The sequence below is a fragment of the Haemorhous mexicanus genome, chromosome 3 (assembly GCF_027477595.1).
Source record: "Haemorhous mexicanus isolate bHaeMex1 chromosome 3, bHaeMex1.pri, whole genome shotgun sequence".
NCBI classification, from domain to species: Eukaryota; Metazoa; Chordata; class Aves; order Passeriformes; family Fringillidae; genus Haemorhous; species Haemorhous mexicanus.
In genome coordinates, this window is record NC_082343.1 from 52803741 (window position 1) to 52824172 (window position 20432).

At 43.6% G+C, this 20432-nt stretch overlaps 1 protein-coding gene across 7 annotated transcripts in view; it reads right to left on the reverse strand.

Moving 5' to 3' along the window:
* Positions 1 to 9063: 9063 nt before the first annotated feature.
* NHSL1 (NHS like 1) overlaps positions 9064 to 20432 on the reverse strand; it is a 175721-nt gene continuing 164352 nt past the window's right edge. For 5 of the 7 annotated variants that reach the window (XM_059841820.1, XM_059841818.1, XM_059841823.1 and 2 more), the window contains 3 exons: positions 15941 to 19351; positions 15271 to 15400; positions 9064 to 11758 (listed from right to left, as the gene is read on the reverse strand). In XM_059841820.1, coding sequence (XP_059697803.1) covers positions 11035 to 11758; positions 15271 to 15400; positions 15941 to 19351 — 4265 coding nt within the window. In that variant the 3' untranslated portion in view covers positions 9064 to 11034. The remainder of the gene's footprint in view (positions 11759 to 15270; positions 15401 to 15940; positions 19352 to 20432) is intronic. The other 2 variants (XM_059841821.1, XM_059841819.1) reach the window with 1 other exon arrangement.

Consider the following 20432-nt stretch of genomic DNA (forward strand, 5'->3'; position numbering starts at 1 on the left):
GCTGCACAGCAAAGGTCCCTTTTTGCTCCTGCCTGCCCAAAACAGCAGAACAGCAGCCAGAGCCTGAGTGATGACTGGCCTGGCTCCTTGGGCTGGTGTGGGACCAAGTGCCCCAAAAGGCACTGGGGCTTCTGATGGAGCCTGTCGGGAGATGTCCTCCCGCATCCTCCAAGTTTCTGGAAATGAGAGAGAACTCCCAAAGCCATCCAAGAGCACCAGGGGTACAAGACAATAGTGCTGGACCAAGTGGCAGCCTCATCCAGAGCCCCCAGTGACAGTCCAACAGCTCTGTATTGAGCCATTAAGTGTCTGGGAAATCAGCACGGTTGTAAATATTTAATACCAGATACTCCGCTCAGAGTAGACAAGCACTTACTCATTTTTGTCTCAGATTCCTTCCCTAGGCACTCTGCACAGAGGGGACAGATGGCCTCCCAGCCCCATCCGTGTTTGCTCCTGTGTCCCCTACCTGCACACCTTCCTCAAGGGGCACCTGTGGCAGGCAGATACCCTGATGAGGTCACAGCCTGAGCAGGTACAAGGCCTTAGAGATGGCAAAAGGTGAGTAAAGTATACACAGGAGGATCAGGAGGGCTTTTTCTAACACCAAGGGAAGAGCCTGGACATCCCACCAGTTTCCTAGAAAGGCTCACCAAGTACCTGCCGAGTTATGCACGTTGCTGCACAGCCACAAGGATCCATCAGCACAGATTACCTTAATTCACTAAGCACAAAACTGCAGCAGCCCAGAAGGAGATTCACAGTTCTGGATTTGGAGCCTTGCAGAGAGAGGTAATTGGCAAACATAGCATCCACTGCTGCCCAGTTTTAACCCAGAGCCTCCACACATCTGCCAGTCAGGGCACCCTTAATCTAGCTGCTGGTTCAATCAAGGGCACGGAAGATAATGGGCAGTAGCATCCTTACAGCAGTCAGCTTAAGGACAAGAATGAAAAGCAAAGGCTTTAAAGTCACACCCTGCTCACCAGAAGTGTTTTACACAGCTCCTTCTACTTTCCCATTTCTTCCTCTTGAAGAGCCTGGAAGTTTTGCATCCTCTGGCTCCACTGCTCACACCACTTGGAAAGTTATAATGTCAGATTAAATGCAATTTGTATCAAAGAATAAAAAATGATAGGACAATTTCTATACTGTTTAAGGCAACTTGAACGTTTGACCTACATACTAGATTACAACCATTCTGAGAGGATTTAAATAGCTGCTTTCTATTCTGTACACAGGCTTTCTTCAGCTTTGATATAGCTCCCTGAACAACAAATGTTTCCTGGTGTGGTATTATGAAGGCAAGGATACTTCCAACAGAGGGAGAATTACTTCTGTTCTAGGTCACAATCAAAAAAACATCAATAAATCTTGTAACTCAACAAATTTAAAAGTATTTAAAAGTACCTGTAGCAAACTGCATTGATAAGCCATGAGAAAACAAGATGCAGCATTACAGATGTCTGCAACTGCGTCTTTCATCCTGCTTTTCCAAGCTTCCTTGCAAACTAACTTTAACTTGGAATCAGATTTCACCTGTGGCTTGCTTTCTGCAGAACAGTCAGGGGGTTCTCAGGACTAAAGGAAACCTTGAGCAATTGTTATGCAGCCAAAATTTAACTTGGTTAGTCTGGCTAGTTTCAATTAGGTGCTAGTGCTGCTACAGACTTGGACTTGGCTGCTGCAACCTAGCCTGGTCTTCCCAATCCCACAGGGAGCTGTGTTTTTTCTCATGCCCATCTGTGAGTAAGCTTAGTGCTTCCCACTTTCCTCTCAGTGAGGAGAAAACAAGTGACTTGAACAAAGACCCCACAGGGAGAGGAACATCAACATTTTGTCAGGTCTGCAAAGTGCAGGGCCCACAGAGAGCTGCCCCATTCCTGCCAGGCTTGCTGCAGACCAGTGCTCAGGATTAGCAGGGACCCTTCAGATGTGCTTCCTTGGGTCACCAGGAGCCTGCTGTGCAGCTGAGGAATAAGGGTGTGCTGGGTACCAAGGTTTCCTCAGAGCACTGCTCTGATGGAGTGTGATTGGGCTGCGTGGGGTCTGAGTCTGCTCTCCTGCTGGCTTTTCCACCCTGTGAAATCTGTATGAAATCAGGTAATTTCAAAAGCACAAAGTTTCTTTCAGTTTCATGGAAACTCAAATTTCGATGAAAGGGACTGCAACAGTGACCTGACTATGGGAGGGACTGCAGTGTCCAGCTTTTGTAAGACACTCAGAAAAGCCACATAGAAGAAATGCTCTATAAATATGGTGAAAATGTTGTTGTAGTAGTGGGCCCTCTGTGATGCAGCAGAGAATCCAACAAGTCAAAAAGGTACAGAAAAACTGGTGTTTGTACTTTGTTGCCCTCAGAACTACAGCAGAACAATGAAGTTATGACAGATTTATTTGCAGAATTAAAGGAGCAAATGCAGACTTTGAACAAGCCTTGGAGACAGATGCTTGCTTGAATGCCACGCTCTGTAGCTGATCTGCCTGAGTTTCTAGGGGCCATTGAGCTGGCTTTACTCACCTGATCTTCTGAAGGAATGACAATATTGATGGTGTCCCAATGAGCCTGGTGCACATCCAATCTGCATCCCCCTTTAGTCTTCTCTTAATGCCACTCAAACACCAGAATAATGGAACTAATCTCTTGGAATTGGATATCTTTGCTGGAGAAAGAGGAGAAACGTGTGGGTCTGCCAGGTGAGGACTAATTTGTGTGGTGCTGTCAAATGGTTTGTGTCCCTATAATCCAAAGGGAATCTCCAGAATAATAAACTTGGATAAAGTACCTGCTTTCCTGCATTAGGGAACTCATTTTTCACTTTCATCAATTAAATCATGTGCTGCCTAGAGACAAAACCTGGTCTGAATTAGCCTGTAGTATAGCAATACTCATTACCCTCCTACAATAGGCATTCACTGGGGTAGCTCTCACACAAAATCCTCACATTTCTCTTTTTTTAAATCTGACCAAGGCCACAATTTACATAGATTGTGTCCCATCAGATTACTTTCTACAATGACATATTTTCCCTGCTTGGTTGTGTGAGTCAGCACAGGCAGGACACAGGAAGAACCACAAAACCACAAAGATGACATTCCTTTCCCTTACCTCACCGACCAGGGGATCCCCAAAGCAGCACCCAGGCAGAGGCACCACAGAGCTTGGTCCGTGCTAGAGGATCACCAAACCTGCTGTCCCTGCCTGTTTATCAGGGATTCACACAGGTATTTTACCACTGTGCTTTGATCTTTCCTGAGGCAGAGCAGGAATCCCAAGCATGTGTGATAGGGTGCCTCTAAGTCTCTCACAGGCTTATGCTATCTAAACACAGATGTTCTACTTGTCAAACACACAAGGCTAAACAACAATTAGTATGATGTATGTGTTTTTCTACACCCCAGCTGCAAGTCACTTCAGCGTGTTTGTAATCCTCCTCACCAGTCTTCTGCTATTATCCCACGTTGGTTGCTCATATCACAATAAAAACATTGTGCCAGCAGGAGCCAGGGAGGGGAGGGAAGAACTTGAACAGCTTGCAAATGTGAAGGAAACAAACTGAATCCCACATTCCAGTACCTTCTCAGAGTTACAGGCTGCTAAAAAGTGGAATTGAAGACTACCAGGTAAAATTAAGGATTAATATCCAGTGTTCCCAATTAGGGCCTATTTGATGGAATTCTACTTTTGAGGTAGAGTCTCTCAGGACATCAAGCTCTTAAGAAGTGCTAATCAAGGTGTGCAGCTAGCTGTCTCACCAATTTATCTTCCCAGTCTGCTCATTGAAAAGTTCTTAAATATTTGTTGTCTTCTGTCCTACGGGCTAGATCTTTTCCAAAAGACATACCAGGATCACAGCTTGATGGTGGCAAGATGTTTCAAGCAGGATGAGGAAATACCTGTTGAAAGAGTACTGCTAAGGCACTCTACTAGAATTAATAGATGGCATGAGACCTGGTTTATCCAAAGAAGGAAAAGTCCAACAAACAAGAGCAACAACCAGAATGACTTTTGAGAAAGGCATTTCAGTTTATTATCAAGACACTTTCTTCCCTCTTTTCTCAGCAAGTATTTTAGATAATTTCTAACATGGACTTCCAGTTCCAAGAGGTCACAATTTCCCAGACCCTGGTGATCATTTGAGAGAGAAAAATTGTGGCACAGAGAGTAATTTTTTAGATTCTTTGTTCCCAAAATCCAACATGGCTCCACATGAGACTGTCACATCATGCAAGAAACTCATCCCATGAATTTGATGACTAACTTGTTGCAGTCAGTCCTGGACTTCAAAGCTGCACTTCAAAAAAAGCTTTTATGTGACACAGCCTGCTTGCCTTGGGTTGTGCTTAACAGTCTAAAACCAGAGTAGTGCTTGTGATTTTTTTTAACTCAGGAATAACCTATCAACTACTTTCCATGTTTCCACATGCCACAATCTTAAATTCTGACAAATTTTGCAAGAAAATGCATGAGTAAATGGAGAGATGAGGCTTAATGTTCCGTGTTGGAATAAATAAAGGGCTGTCTCTTGAATATTACATTGAGGAACTTTTTTCCCCCTGTGTATCTCATCACAAGAGACCTTTCTGTGAAATTTGTTTGTTTGATCTTTGCCCTAGAAGATCCAGGTGTGCTGTGGATGGGAATTTACCAACCTCATTTGGGATCACCAGTGGTTTGATACTGTCTATCCATGGACTGAAGCTACCTTAGACTCCAACTTGGACTTCTGTGCAACTCTGCATGACCTCTGCTCACAGCCACCTGCTCCCTGTGCTCCCATTTTCCTTCGGATCTCCTTTCTGAAATGTACTTTTGTTTTGTATCAGGGCTCTATGAAAAAGTAAATACATTAAGGTCATCATCATTCCTCAGTCTGTGACTGCTGTACTGACCACATAAACCTGGCCTTTGCTTTTTAAGTCCTTTGGGCTACACTGCAGCTCCCAGTTGGCAGAGCAATTTGCAAAATCACCATTCCCAGGCAGCACATTACAACACCCTGATTAAGGTAAAAAGGATGGGACCATCACTTACTAAGGCAGCTTCTCAACTGGTGATGCTGCACTGGGCACTGAATTCTTGTGTCATTGTAATGCATTTCCCTGTTTTAAACTGACCTAGAAATCAGGGGTTTCCCCCAGATTTAACTCCCAAAGGCAGGGATTTATGTGCCCATTTTCTGCAACCCAGTGTGAAGAGACTGCTGGAAATAGCCTGCAATTTCTTCTGGAAAAAGTACATTGAACAGATACTTTACTTTTAAAAAAGGAAAAATTACTGCACTACCAAGATGCACATGAACAACATTCCTCTTCAGATAGCAGATAGTTCATTTAGTTTCTTCTATTTCTTGTTTCCAGGATATAATCTTGTGGTGTTTTAGATTTTTTTTGTTTTCTGGAGATTTTTGTTTTGTTTTGGGTCTGGTTTTGTTTTCATAATTTATGGTTTTTTTCCTCACAAATTAGCTTTTACCATCTAAACACAGAACTTAAATTTTTGCTGTTTTTTTTCTAGAGGTAGTGAAAATGCAGAAACTTCTGCAGCCTTATGCATCCTGACAAATTTTCCTTTTTTTCCTTCAGCAGCTAACAATTCTGGTTTTATACTGAAGGTTGGTGCACAAATAGACCAGTGTACTACAGACAGAAGCAACTCAGCTACATTGGGACTGGACTTTCTTCTCTATATACCTCCCCACATGCTTATACAGGTACATTTGGATTCACTATTAAGAGACAATTTCCTACTAAAAATCAATGACATTTTCCATTAGCATTGTTGGGAGAAGCATTGATTGGCCCTTAAAAGGTTGGCTGCACATTATATGAGAGAACCCAACTGCAAAGAGCTAAATTTGCAACATAAAATGTATTCAACATTCTGCTAGGGAAGCACTATCAAGGCTTTTACCCAGTTTTTCAGGATAATATATGACACATCACATCTTTATCCAATGTTTCTATATTTTACTCCGTTGAGTGTTTATTAATTCACACCAGTTATAACCACAGACACAATCCAGCACTGAGTACTTGCAAGATTTTAATGCTGCACTGTGATTTAAGTTGATAACACCCCTTTAGAACCAAGAAAGTTATCAATTTTGCCTGAAGATTTTTCTAGTCTTAACCATGCAAGAAATCACTTCCAAAAGTTATTGAGAAAATTAAGTGTAAGGAGGGAACTCACACAGCTACCAAGGGCATTACAAAGCTATTGTGCTCCCCTTTGTGAGTACTGAAGTTATTTTAAATAAAACAGATAAAATGATTCCTCATTGCCACTGTAAGTTATGTAACACTTTGTTTCACCATTGAAGCCCATCCTTTTAATTCTCTCCTGGAAAAGCAAACAATGGATCATTTTGAATCACTCAAATGTACTGTGGCAATGTCTTTGTTTCAACAGTGACTGCTGCTATAAATGACTTTTCCAGAACTTTGTGGTATCCAAAGAATACCTAACAAGATCTATTTGCTTGCAGTAGTATTAACACACTCATCCCCGTGCTGCATGCATGAGTGGCCTCTCTTTGCTTCAGGAAGTGGCTGAAGGTTTAGCAAGTTACCCCAATGCAAGTGTCTGGAGACCTGTACCCAGTACACTGGAAGCAGTGGATGCAGAGCTGTTGGTAGAAATTAGACAAGATCAATCTGAGCTTTGATCTTCCCAATCCCCTTTACTCTTTCCAGACTTCAGGTGGTTCTATAGAACCCTCCCAAGAGCTGTGATTGAGCCACCTACCCAGTCTTGCCTGAGGTCTCCTAGAGCAGTCCTCACTCCAGCCTATTACTGCTTCTCTACGCTCACCCAATTTTGCTCATTTTCCTCTTCTAAATTGTGGGGGCTTTTGGGTTTTCCCCCCCACCACATTTGACTGACTTCAGCCTTCTACACCCTTTGAATTAGGATGAAACACACAGGCTACAATTTTTCTTCGCCCTTGTTGTGGCTAGTTCATTGTTCCTTTGCCTTTTTCTCTCTTCTGTACTTGCTGAAACTTCTTTATCATCTAGAATAGCTCACCCCAAACCTTAGTCTGCGCATTCATTGTACTTCTCAGTAATCTCCTTGCTTCACCTTTTCTGCCAGTGCCTTCTTTCAGGCCGAGCCTTATGAAGGAACCAGTGTCCCAGTCCTGGTTTCTCAGAGTCCCATCTTCATCAAATCCTCTTCTATCCAAATCTTTTAACCGATATCCAGCAGCCTTCCAAACCTCCTCTGACCAAGCTATTGCTCCTTGCGTAACCTCCATCATTTCAATTAAGGTAATAAGTTCTCCTTTCCAGTGTACAAACAGCAGTGAAGGCTTATAAATTCCCCAGGGCCTTGTGAATGTATGAACAGAGTAACTGGAGGGCTCTGATTCTCTGGTTATTTGGGCTGCCTACATCTGACAGCAGAACTTTGAACATAAAGGAACAAAACGTGAAATGAGTTAATACAGGGCAGAATTTAGAAAAAGACTGAAGCTGAAAACCATTCCCAGTAAAATGGACACCAGAAATAAATCTCACATCTAGCTTCAATAAATTCTTGTTTTAGAGGCAAACTGTAGAGCAGCTGTAAACTCCAAACAAGCCCTGTGACAGTATGATGCATTAAGCATCAGGAAGACAAGTCTGTTTTTTTTCTTCAGCACAACCAAGTCTGAATATGTGGCCTCCTCTCCTGTGCTGGATGTCTTTAGAAGAGGTTTACTAAATTTAATCTACAGTTGAAGACCAATAAAACTTCAACTGCAAAACCTCCCAATGGAGGAAAATTATTGTCTAAGAAAGTAACTTTGAAGTTGTGACAGAATAATTAACCAGTTCTGCCTCCGGGGAGATGACATGGTGACACCTCTGCAAGAAAGTTACATCAGCTACCAAAGTAAATAGTATAAGCACCATTAAACACATTTCAGCACACCTAAGGTACTTCACTACACCTTGCACTGTGTAAAATGTAGCCTTGTAGCAACATCGGTAGGGCTGCATAAACACTGCCTTCTGCATGTTAGCCAAAACATGAGCCAAGTTCACCGGGTGTGGGTTAAAGAGGAGCATCAAGGCTTCCTGTGGCCAGAGATGAAATTCAGTGTGTGCTGCATTCAAGTTTAATCTCATCTACTTGCACTGACATCGTGCATTTAAGCCAGGCTTTTCCAAGAGTTCCCTGCATAGCCCACAAAAACAACAGGCAGCATCAGCTGGCCATTCCAGGGAACAAGCTGGCTATGCTCACCCCTACAGGCACTTGATGCAAAGGGCTGCAAATGGCTGCAGAAGCTGCAGGCACCAGAGCTACAATTTTGCCCAGTGCATTCATTTTTCACTTAGATGATTTATCTTAGATTTCATCTGTAAACAACAAACAAAGCCTGAGTATTATTTATTACACACTATCCTGTCAGGATGGCGGCACGAGGACTGGCCAGCATTTAGCACCTGCTGGAACAGGACTTGGTCCTTTCATGTTTCATGAGATCAGCTGAGCAAGACAGACCAAAGCAACACTGGCAAGATGTTTAGTGGAAGACATTCTGCCACTGCTACCCCTTTGTAACAGAATGTAGTTCAATACTAACAATAGCTGAAACGATCTGCTTTATCCAATTAGGTTTTAAATTAATTTTTAAAAATCCAATGGTTCTTTCAATATAGTTATCATATGAAAATGGTAGAAAGCTTGCTGTGCACCAGTTGATACCATCCTTGTTCCACTGAGTAGAGACAGATTCAACTTGTCCATTTCACTTCTCACTCGCTCTGCTTATAATCTGGTTCTCCAAGAATTTTAGTTTTCTGGGACAGGTTGCAAGTAGGACAGAAGCAGTAGAAACACAAGACACTGGAAAAAGCTTAGGATTATTTAAATTCTTTTAGTCTCAAAACTGATACCAAAATGGGATGGATGTGTGAGTACACTTTAGTGGTGTCTAAAGTGAATCAGTAAACTTTGCAATGAAAACTGGAAATTAGTAGCTGGATGCATGGATGATGGCATTCAGTGGGTTGCCATACGCTGTGGGACACATCTTTTGAAGGAGATTTTAATCGACTCAAAAGACAATATGGCAACTGGCAGGCTTTTACTTTATTGAAGCAAAGTCACAGCATTTTCAGCACTATTCCCCTCTTGTGAAGGGAAGAGTTAAACGAAGGCCCCTGAAATTTACATAACTAACAAGTAAAGGATTGAAGAAAGAGATTACAAGCATATTTCTCTAAAATAAATAATCTACAAAGAGTGCTTTTTCTTCTTAAAAGCAATCTAAAAATGTAACAATTCTACGGTAAGGAGATCGAAAGATATTTTAACAACTTTCAATATTTACAAACAATACAAAAACTGCGCATGCCATCAAATGATGCAAAATTCTTATTAAAAATTAAAAGCTTCATTCCTACCAAGAACCAAAAACTCCAGCCAATATTTCAGTTTTAATTAATGGTCTTCTTTACAATTGGAAAACCGTTAAATGTTCTTATTATCTGTAAAATATACAGTAAAAACGAACCTTACTAAATTATTAAGGTTAAAAAAGAAGAGCAATACTGCAGGCAAATCAGAAAGGAAAGTAACCGTAACTTATTCTTTGGTAACCAAAAGTTAGCAAGTATCTGTATTTCAAGTGATGCAAAGTAATAGTCTCCCCATTTTGACACATGAAAGACAGATTTCCGGCAAAACACAATTCCCAAGTTTCAGTTTTGAAAGACGGGCTCCACCTACAGCTTTGTAGTGCAAGTCAAATTTCTCTGTCTAATTCAGAAACACAACTGTCCTGGTTCCGGCCAGGACAGGCTTCATTTTTTGCATCAGCCAGGAGGGGCTGCGGCCAGGACACAGAGGTTATTCTACACCACCTCACAACACTGCTGGGAACGAGGAAGAGGGGCAGCAGGTCACACCTTACTGGGCTCTGCGTGGTGAGCAGTCACCTGTCAGCCAATCACCTTTTTCCTGAGCACTCTAGTATTGTGGCTGTTACTGTCCATTTTCTTACTTCACTGTTGTTTCCAGTAAATTTTTCTTTTATCAGCCCCCAACCTCCACCTTTTGTGCCTCCAATCCTCCTCCCCAGCCACCCACAGAGGTAAGAGGAGAGAGGAGTGAGTGAGTGGGTACATGGTTTGGAGTGTTTTGGTGGGAACACAATATTGGGGAATACCATTCCCAAACCACGACAGTAACCCTACCAAATTCTGGCAGTACACTGCTTCATTCATCTCTCACTTTCCTGATGTCTGGTTGCACCCTCCACACACACATCCAGCTGTTCTAGTTCTCTAAGGGAATACTCCAGTCAAGGAAGCAATTCACCTGAAAACGTGTGTTTCACCAAGTGAAGGTGTGTGGCTGCATAGCAGCTAGTAGTGTGTTATAAAATCAGCTCCCTTTTCCACCTTAACTACACAGTTCATTTTCCCTCAGGAAAAAGAATTACAAGTACAGTACCCTGGACCAATCCATAACCTGGTGAGCTCACTGCTCAAGCAGGACATGCCTCATCAAACGCTGGGCCACATCCCACTAAGGAGCCATGTAACCTCAGCATCAACCCTGCTACCTTCTCTCAGAGGTGAATGTGCCTCATTGTGCCTCCCTCTGCTTAACAAATGCGCTATGCTGCATCACTACAATGCTTTTGAACCAAATGTCCAGCTTGTACCACAGGAGCCTTCCCATTTCAGGCTTATTCCTAAATTTTGCTTGCACAATTGCAGTCTTAAGAAAAACTTCACACCCCTACAGACTCTGAGAAAACTTCCCCACCCCACCCACAAGAGGACTTCTAAGGCTTTACACAAAAAATTCAACTGTTAACATTCTTCAAGCCACAGACCACTCATTCAAAGCAAGTGCCCCCCACCCCAACCCAACCATGCAGAACCATCGTCGCTTTAGCATTTAAACATACACATGCAGTTCGTGGAATAAATGCTCAGCAAAGTAACCTTGTCCTGGTCTGGGCTTTCTTCTGGAATCTAGTCCCTGTGATTTTCTAGACTAATATCCAAAGCCTTTTGTCACACTGCCTTTTAACTTTCTTCAGCTGAAGAGTTTAGATACTTCCTTGAAGCACCTGGTTGAGTCACTAAGTCTACATGGGCTGGATCCAAGGTCTCATTGCAGCCTGCCTCCTCAGCATACGGGAAGTCATTCATGTCCATTTCATCACTGTTAAACATATCAAGCTGCCCCTCTTGCTGCTCTTCCAAAGTCCTCCGGACCCTGCCCTCGGACTGTTCCACCACTTCCCCATCTCCTTCACTAATGACAGTCATGGGGCTGCTCTGGATGCGGTTGCGGACGTTGTACTTGCTGCTGGCAGCAGACGGGGGTGTCCGTGACCGGCCGTACCTCGTGCCAGAGAAGGACATGCTCCTTGGCATCAGGCCCTCACTCTTGGCCCACTCTTCCTGGGCCCGTTTGCTCTTGCTGGGCGAGCAGCTGGCAGGGCTGTCGGAAAGGTCAGGGGGCGCGTCTGTCTTTGGCCGGTGGAACCGCGGGTCCGTGTTCTTCAACATCTCTGCTGCGGACATACGGGAACTGGTGTCACAGCGACTCCCCTTCTTCAGCAGCAGGGCTTTGAAGTTGTCATTGCTGGTGCTGCTCTTGCGAACGCTTCTCTGGATAGATCCGGCTTGTTTGAGGGTAGCTAGATTTGGGGAAGCACCAGTGGGAGTTACGGGGGGCGACGGAGAATGGTTGCGGGTACGGTCGTCTTCAGAATCTTTACGGCCAAGGACTTTCCTTTTGGATCTGAGTTTGAAACACACACAAAAAAAGAGGATGACACAAAAATGAAAATTTTTACCTCCTCTAATTAAACTCAGTTTAGAGGGATGACAATGAATTTAAGCTAAAGCAGAGACAGGGAAAAGGGAGAAGTGATCTAAATATAAAGCATGAGTAAGAACACCACCAGAACTGTACAGGCACTAATGCAGGTATTGGAGGGATAAGTTTATTACTCTTTTTCTGCAAATCTGGAACAATGAAACTACTAAAACTGGCAACACTGATGTTCAAAACACTTCAGTAAATTTAGTGAATCGGGTTTTCTGGATTCAGTATTCAACTGCTCAGACTAATGTGCTAGAAAAATTTATACTCCATGCTGTTTTTCTGTTAATTTGGGGACTTGATTCAAAATACGTCATCTAGAGTATATGGGTTGTTTTGTTTCATTTTATAATTTGACACTCTCTGAAGAATCAGAATTGTAGTTTAGTGCACTTTCCTTCAGAAAAAAGGCCACAGCAGAACACTGCTGCTGAAGATGGAGAAAAGGGAGCCACATATAACAACTCTAAATTAAATTACTGAAAAACCCCCTCCCTAGTCCAAATATTAAATAAATAGAGAAAAAACTTTTCCAGCTCCTCTCAATATGCACAGACAAAATTCACAGTTATGTTGGTGCTCTGTCATTGCAACTTTCAACTAAATGAAGGAGAGACCAACTTCCTGACAAGAAAGTCATCTTTCCAAATGAAAGAGCGGAGTGTTTGTCTATTTAGATGTGAAGTGCATGGACAACACACACAAAAAAAAAAAAAAAAAAAAAAAAGATAATCATGGAACTGGGAATATGTGGAAACTGGACTTTTATTGCCTCATTTTCAAATTTCTAGAAGTCTTAAAGAAATGTACATGCCTGGCAGCTGTAGTACACAGCTGCTTTGTTTCTTTGCTGACTGAGCAAGAATTAATTAAAAATGATTGTATGAAGCCTAATTTTAAATATGGTATTTTGGCAGAAGTTTAAAACAAGTCTACAGATTTCTTAGAGATATAAAATTATCATCCTATAAACTCCATATTAATTTTCATCAAGCATGTGTTCAAACCAGACCATTCCCCTTGTAAAACATATTCCTACTTAATGTGATCTTTAGCTTTACTTTCTTAAAAGCTTTGAGATTTTGCCAAAGCAAGCTCAAATGTGTTAATGCATCGCAGCCTATTGATAATTAAGAAACCCCTGAAAACAAAGAAGCAGGATCCATCAGCTGAGTAGGTGGCAACAACAGACATTGCTATAGGCTGTGCCAAGATTTTGGAGCAATCCTGTTTCTCCCCTAAGTGGTGAAGTTTATGCATAGCTCACTTGTGATGCCACCACAAGCAGCTGTACCAGCTGTTATTTTCCGCTGCTGCTGCTGCCTCCACCTGTCTTTCTGAAATAAGAATGTAATACCAATGTCCATTCAGCCTGAGAATGAACGGACACAGAAGCCAGCAAAGAGACAGAATGATGACTTCAGGAGCAGCCAATGTGGGAACCTCATCTAGATTTAACTGTGCCGTAGCGCTGTAGACAGCAGATGACTCTGGTGCTTGGATGCTCTGCGAGTCTCTATGTGAACACTTGTGTGCATTTGTTACAGGGAAAAGATTTTCCTTCATTAGGGTTTTGGCTGCCTAAGGATATCTCTAAACACCACAGTGCTGGGGTTGTACTGTCACTATACCCCAAATTAAACTGGGAAAAAAAAAATCAGTTGCGAAGATCTGCATGGAAATACTGTTATCCTAGCTTGGAGTGACCTGGTGAGACTGTGAATGCAGTGCAGAGCAGTCAGTTTGCCGTCAGCACTTAGCCAGCTTTTCTCAATATGTGTGAATTATGGAAGAAACTTGAAATTAAGAACCAAATTTGGTTTTGGTGGCTTTTCAGACACAGACAGGGCGCATGTTCAAACGAAACTATGACTTAAAACTTCGGACTGTTCTTCCTGTCCTTAACGCACATACCACTAAATTTATTATCTTGCTCCAAATTATATATTCAAGAGTGCCAATTACTGAAGTAATATCTCTTAGAAACAGTGGGGGAAAACCAAAACCTTTTTTATAAATTAGCAACCAAGGAAGAAAGTGGTTAAAGTCCAAAGCCAGCAAAAGCAAGGTCATAATAAAAAAAATGTGTCAAGCAGTTCAAAGTATGTCACATCCAGTTCCACTGTCCATTTCCCCACAAACTCATGAATTACAGATATGTGCATATACACAGAAATCCACTCTCTATCTGCATATATAAATAATCTGGCTACTCTATCTGGCTACTCTATCTGGCTACTGGCCAGAATACCTCATTCTAAAGCCAGATTTGACACAGTTCTAGAGAGTGCCATGCAACATAAATGCAACAGACCATTTTCAGAATGGCTCATACAGGCCAAGTCCTAAGGGGTAACAGTAAATTATAAAAAGTCAGTATGATATATATAATTTTTGTAATGTCTGGAAAAGACTTGTTTCAAAAAAATGAAAAAAAAAAATAGTATTTACATCCAAAATGCTGCAGCCTCTCAGCTCCCAGCTGCTGTCTTCCCGTCCCTCATTCCCGATGCACAGATGTGCAGACTGACTGAACACCTGGATAATTCCCCACTCCCGGGCAGGGAGGCGGCCCCTCTGCGGCTTGCAGTGCGCGGCGCAGCCACGCGATGGCGCTGGCGCCACGCCCAGCCCGGCCCGGGCGGCTCCGGTCGCGGTCCGGGAGCGCCGCTCCGAGAGAGCCCGCCGTCCGGGCTCTGCCTTTGGGGCTCCTGTCCTGGGGCCTTTCTTGGGCTTTCTTCTTTCTGAGCACCTAACGTGAACAGCACATAAACCTAGCTGCCATTCGGGATGATTTTGTTTTCAAGGGAAATGAATAATGCCATTAACAATAGAGCCAGTATTGCACATTCCATTCATGAGCCAGTTTGACACAAAATACCCGACCTCAGGCTGGATTATGGCAAACTATAATCCAGCGTTTGCCATATGTTTTGCCATATGACTGACATGTTGTGTTACTTGCCAGTTTCAGCCACGCTTGCCATGAAGCATTAGCGTTGAGCCTCTGTCCCAAACTGCACCATATAAGCAGCGAAGAGAGTAAAAAGAGATGGAGAAGAACGAGAATGAAAACAAAAAGATACACAGAAAAAGCAACAGTAGAGTTAATATGGCAGATTGAGAACAGTACAATAAATACTAGACGTAAATTGATATTTTAAAGGGCAAGGTATTTATAATATAATCTACATCTATTTAATCTGGTTTGGTTTAGTTCAGAATGGATTAAATACATTTATAAAACAGTAATATGCAAGTTCTTTTCCTCATCTTTTTCACATATAGCCTTAGTAGAAAGTTGATAAATATGTCCTTTCTGTTAAAGTCATGACTGTTGTAACTGGGTGTTCAACAAAACAATGTTCAATTTATTTCTGAGAGACCTACCAGACCTGACAGTAGAGGAAGGGCAGTTTCTACAGTACCTGTGAATGGCTGCAAAAAGATCCTCAGTAGTCCTTGGTCTTGCTGGAGTAGCCACTCCGTCTGTCTCTTCCCCATAACTACTGCTTGGAAGGAATGAACTGCTGGCTGTGTCTGATTCAAACACCTCCACTATGCAAAGAGAACGAACAACACAGTCAGTCTGTCGTGCGAACCCCACGGGCACACAGTCCTGAAACCAGCCCTTGCTGCCTCCGAGGAAACGCATCCGATGGACTGAGTGAGCGCAGCGCTGTCATTACTGTGATTTCAGATCAACGCTTGCTTAGGGAACTGCAGTGCATGAAATGCACGCCTGTGCTTGCTCAAGCATAACAGGCGGAGAACAGTAACAAAAGAAAATTTGTAACATTTCCACTAAAATGCAAAACCAGTATTTACAAATTAACTGCCTTCATAGCATGCTTTAATACTAGCATGGTTAAATAAAGCATCATTTCCTTTCCGTGTCTGCAACAATGAGAAGTCAGAAAGGAATTGTATGAAATGTCATACAGTATTATCAGATTCCTGCAACTTTCTTTTTTTGTTTTAGTTGTAACAATCACAAGAAGATCTGCCCTCTACAAAATGCCATCTCAATGCTAGGATCCCCACCTTCTTCAAAATAGCTACTGCTGCATCTGATTTAGTCAAAGAAAAGAGACTCACCACTTTCGCTCTCTTGAGATGGGTGCCCGTCAGTGCTACTGCCACTGTCTTGGCTGCTGCCTGAACTGCTTCCTTCATCAAAAGCAGACTGCTCCTCCTGCCTGGGTTCCTCTTGAACTGGTGATGCAGCAGGCTGTACCACAAAGGCATTCGCTCCCACTGTCTCAGAGAAGGTGAATCCAGCAGCTCCTCCCTCAGGAACCAGTCTGCCAGAGTCCATCTCGCTAGAACCGAGTCCATCTGTAAGACAATTTCTTGCCTCCACAGAGTGTGCAAGCACAGCGTCTCTCTTAGTTGGGCTTCTGGCAGTATCACTCGCTTCAGCTGCTTTCTCCACTGTAAGGTCTAACTGTGGAGGTGGTACCAGAAGGAACAGTTTGGGTTTCTTTGAAATAGGAGGTGGTTTCTTGCTTGGCAATACAACCTGAGTCTTGTCAGGAGATGCTGGTGACCCCTGAAGTGACATGCCAGAAGGGAGGTCTTCACTCTGCACTGAGGACTCAGGTGTGTCATCAGTGGCTGACCCCAGAGCATCACCTTCAGAAGATTTTTTTAGACCTACTGCACTCACAGGCTTTTCGTCACTGTCAAGTACAGATGTGTTATCAGAAAGAATGAGAGGAGAACCCCGAGACAGTGTTTGAATTGCATTTTTAAATGAGGTGCCTTGAGTTTTCACTTCCTCATCACCTAAGCTGGTACTGAGTTTTAGTGAGAGAGATGGCTTTAGCAAAGACTGTGATGATGAATTTACAGTACCCTTTTCCTGAGAGGGGGCTTCAGAAGCAGATTCAGTTGATGATTCACCTTCTGTCGATTTTTTCACAGACCTCAACTGCACCATTTGCAGTGCTTTGGTGGTTACTAATGGCATCACAGGTCTTGATGAATCTTGCTTGTTGAGTGGCTGTTTCAATGGACTGTAGCAAGAATCCTCCTGGTTGCGCTTCTTAAAAGAATACAGTGGGTATAATGCTGCACCTTTTGTTATTTTGGGATCAAGCGGTGGTGCTGGTGGTGGGACAGCCAAGGGGCAAGAAGGAGGAGGAGGAACAGGGGAAGAGAATGAACTGATGGAGGCTTCTTGTGGAAACCATGGGACAGCCTGGGCAAAGGTAGAACTTACACTGGCTTCTGGTGGGGGAGGGGGGAACGTGGGTGAGGTTGACAATGGCGACAGATCCATTACTTCTGCTGGAGGAGGAGGGGGAGGAGGAGAAAGTTCAGGGCAATGCTGAGATGTTGGAAAAGGAGGTGGTGGAGGTGCACCAGAATCCACAGGAGGGCTCAGGGCAGGCTCCAGTTTCTTCACACTCACACTCCCTTCAGTAGATGTATTTGAAGAAAGAGAAGTGGATGACGAAGACATGGAGACTGAAGACAGAAGAGAGGACTTCCTTTCAGGCACTTTAGGCTTCAGCTTGGATTTCCCATTTCCTGATGATGCAGGCTTTACAAGTACAGGCACTGGAGTAAGCGCAGTGGGTGTATTGGACTGGCTGGAGTACCCACTCGATGGCGATGTAACTCGGTGGGATTTCTCTGGAGAAGCACTCTTTGGTTTGGCCAGTCCACTGGGCACTTGTGGCACAGAAGCCCTTGAGCCATCACTGAAGTGGCTGATGCTATAATCACTGAGAGCAGATGAAGTACTGGCAGAATGGGTCACTGGAGATTTCACCTGGTCATCTGCCACCGCAGCATAGTCGCTGTAGTAACCCCACTGGTCAGCATACTCCGACTTTATGCTACTTGTTTCACTTTGGGATGGAGTGACTGTGCATATGGAGTACAGGTTTGGAGCAGTGGTGGACATCATGCTGCTGCTCGCACTGACCGAGCTCTGGCTGCGGGAGCGCAACACCCAGGGATCCTCGTAATCGCTGCAGGGGCTCTGGGAAGGGGAGCTGCCATTTTTGCACTTGAGATTCAGCTGCAGAGAATGCTGAAGAGTGGCAATGAGGGTTTCATCAAGTATCTGTCCATTGGACTGGGCTTTTTTCTTAGGCATCCTTCTGAGTGAGTCTGTTCTGGATGGTGGCAAAGGTGGCTTCTTCGCCTTTTTCAGCGAGATGTTTCTTGCAAGGGATTTGTCACCTTGGCCTGAGTGGTCATCCTGAAGCTTCTTCTCCTTTCCTTCAAAGACGTTTATCACACTGTCTCTGGGGTTCTCAAAACCATTAGTACTGTTGCATGGCATGTCTGCCTTCAGTCCGGAGTCCATATGCACGGAGCCATAATAGCCATCGTGGTCCACAGAATACAGGGAAGTAGAATCATCCCTGACTGATGTCCTCTCCAGGCTACTGCTGCTCAGGTTGCTACGGGGCGTGGCACAGCCTGGTGTCGTACAAACCACCTTGCGTGAAGGGGTCTCGCTGCTTTCTGAAGACTTGTACAACCAATGCTCCGTGCTGCTCACTGCTGCCTGTGCTCGCTCCCCAGAGTAGCTGGATTCGCTCCGACCATCGCTGTCCTGGGAAGGGCTTGCCAAAGCAGCAGTGTTCCTACAGCTGTAGCTCAAGCTCTGAGACCCAGCCTCTGCATTCCCAGGAGTGCTTAGAGAGACAGCAGAGTCACCAAGAGAAAGCATCATGACAGGGTTAGATGGGATGGTATCTGAAGTCTGTGAGTGACGTGTGGAGCTACTCTCACTCCAGTTACCACTTGAAGAATGGTGATCTTCTTTCCCGCTTACTGCACTGCTGGCAGCAGGATTGTCTCTTGGATTTGGAAAGGCAGTGGAGCTGGACATCTTACTATCCAACGATCCAACACTCTGGGCAGCATGAATAAGGATAACTTCTGAGGAGGATGACAGTGTGGCATTGGGTATGATGCTTGTTGAGTAAGTGGCATGAGGAGAGACCACACATGCTGGGCTTGAGGACTTCTCGCTGTCACAGCTTCTCACCTCTTGGGACTTTGGCCTTGACGGGGTCCCCATCGTGGGATTACTTCTCAGATGCACAACACTATCATCCACTTGCAATTTACTTATCTGGTGGGGTAAAGTGCCAGCAATGTCTTCTGTCTGCCTTGACATCATGCTCTGTGTCTGATCTAGGGACTGCAGAGACACTCTCGCACCAACCCGAGGCAAGCTGTGAAAACCCATGTCGTTATTTTGGCGAGAAGCAAATATAACTGCAGCAGAATCACTCATCACCGACATGTTTCCAGATGAGCTGGAGAACTGGGACATCTGGGCTGCAATGCCTTGTCCTTTCTGTGCTCGTATTCTTCTCATTGAAGGGGGCACAACTTTAACTTCCTCAGTCTGGCAGCTGGTGTCCTTGGTTTCAGAGCGCTGCATAGCGGAGCGATAGCTGTCTAGTCTCCCTAGCGTGGAACAGTGATCTGGGACATACATGGAATGCCCTCGGAAATCACTTTGGCCAGTACCAACTGCTGGAGTCAAAAATAAAATAATTATTTCCTGAAGCGCAAATTCACATTTATCTTCTCACTCATTTAAAAAAATACAGCAACCCAGCAAACCGCTCGATCCCCATGCTCCTGCAGTTTTATGCCTTCTGAAGAAGAATCTGCAACAATGGATTTTGCAGAGGCGTCGTCTGTTTTCTGCATTTCTCTTCCCTTTTTCCTTATTACCAGGAACCTTCTGCTTACAGAATCGTCTGCGTTCCTGCCGCACATTCGACACATGAAATCCTCTGTTTATGACATGGTAATAATTTCCATAGTAATCAGTTGTGTCAGAAACCAAGTAGTACTGTTTGACTTCCAGCAGGCAACGCAGCAGGAACAGACAAAAGCCTGAGAAACGTGAAGTGTGTTCCCATGCTAATGCCTCATGCAATAAAGAAAAGGGGAAGGAAATCTGGAGACTAATATGAATAAAAGGATCTACTTTTTATAAGCATTACACTTCAGAAAAAAATATTTCAAGAGACACAGATAGCTCTCCAAGTCCTGCAGTTTGTCTGAAAGAATGCTAACACATGGAAACATGCATTGTTTTACCACAAGTAACACATACGCTTTAACAGCATTCATATAAGCATTATCAACACTGCAAAGAAAACCATTAGATAACGTTTCTCCATACAGCTACTTTCTATTTATCATAAAGGAAAACCACTAAGAACTGGGGAAAAGAAACAGCTGGTATTGGTGGTTGTCTCATCCTCAGCACCATTAGGAAATAAAAAAATAACCACTTTTTCTAAAAGAAGGAATGATCACATAATGGCTTAACTCCCCCCAACCCCCAACTTTGAAGACAATGGAAAATCAGTTTTAGTTCAATATATAGTTATCACTGGGTCAACAGAAAGGATCTTAGGGCTCTTTTAAATTAACAATTTTATTGGTAGCCACCTTTTAAAATCACAAACCAGAGGACTGCTTTAAAATTAGTCTGTGTAAGGCTGTTGCTTTTGAATTCAGTTGCATTGCTGTATAAATAGCAAGAGAGAGGCAGGCATGCTGCTGGAGATGCTGGTAAGGATGCTACACATATGTCACT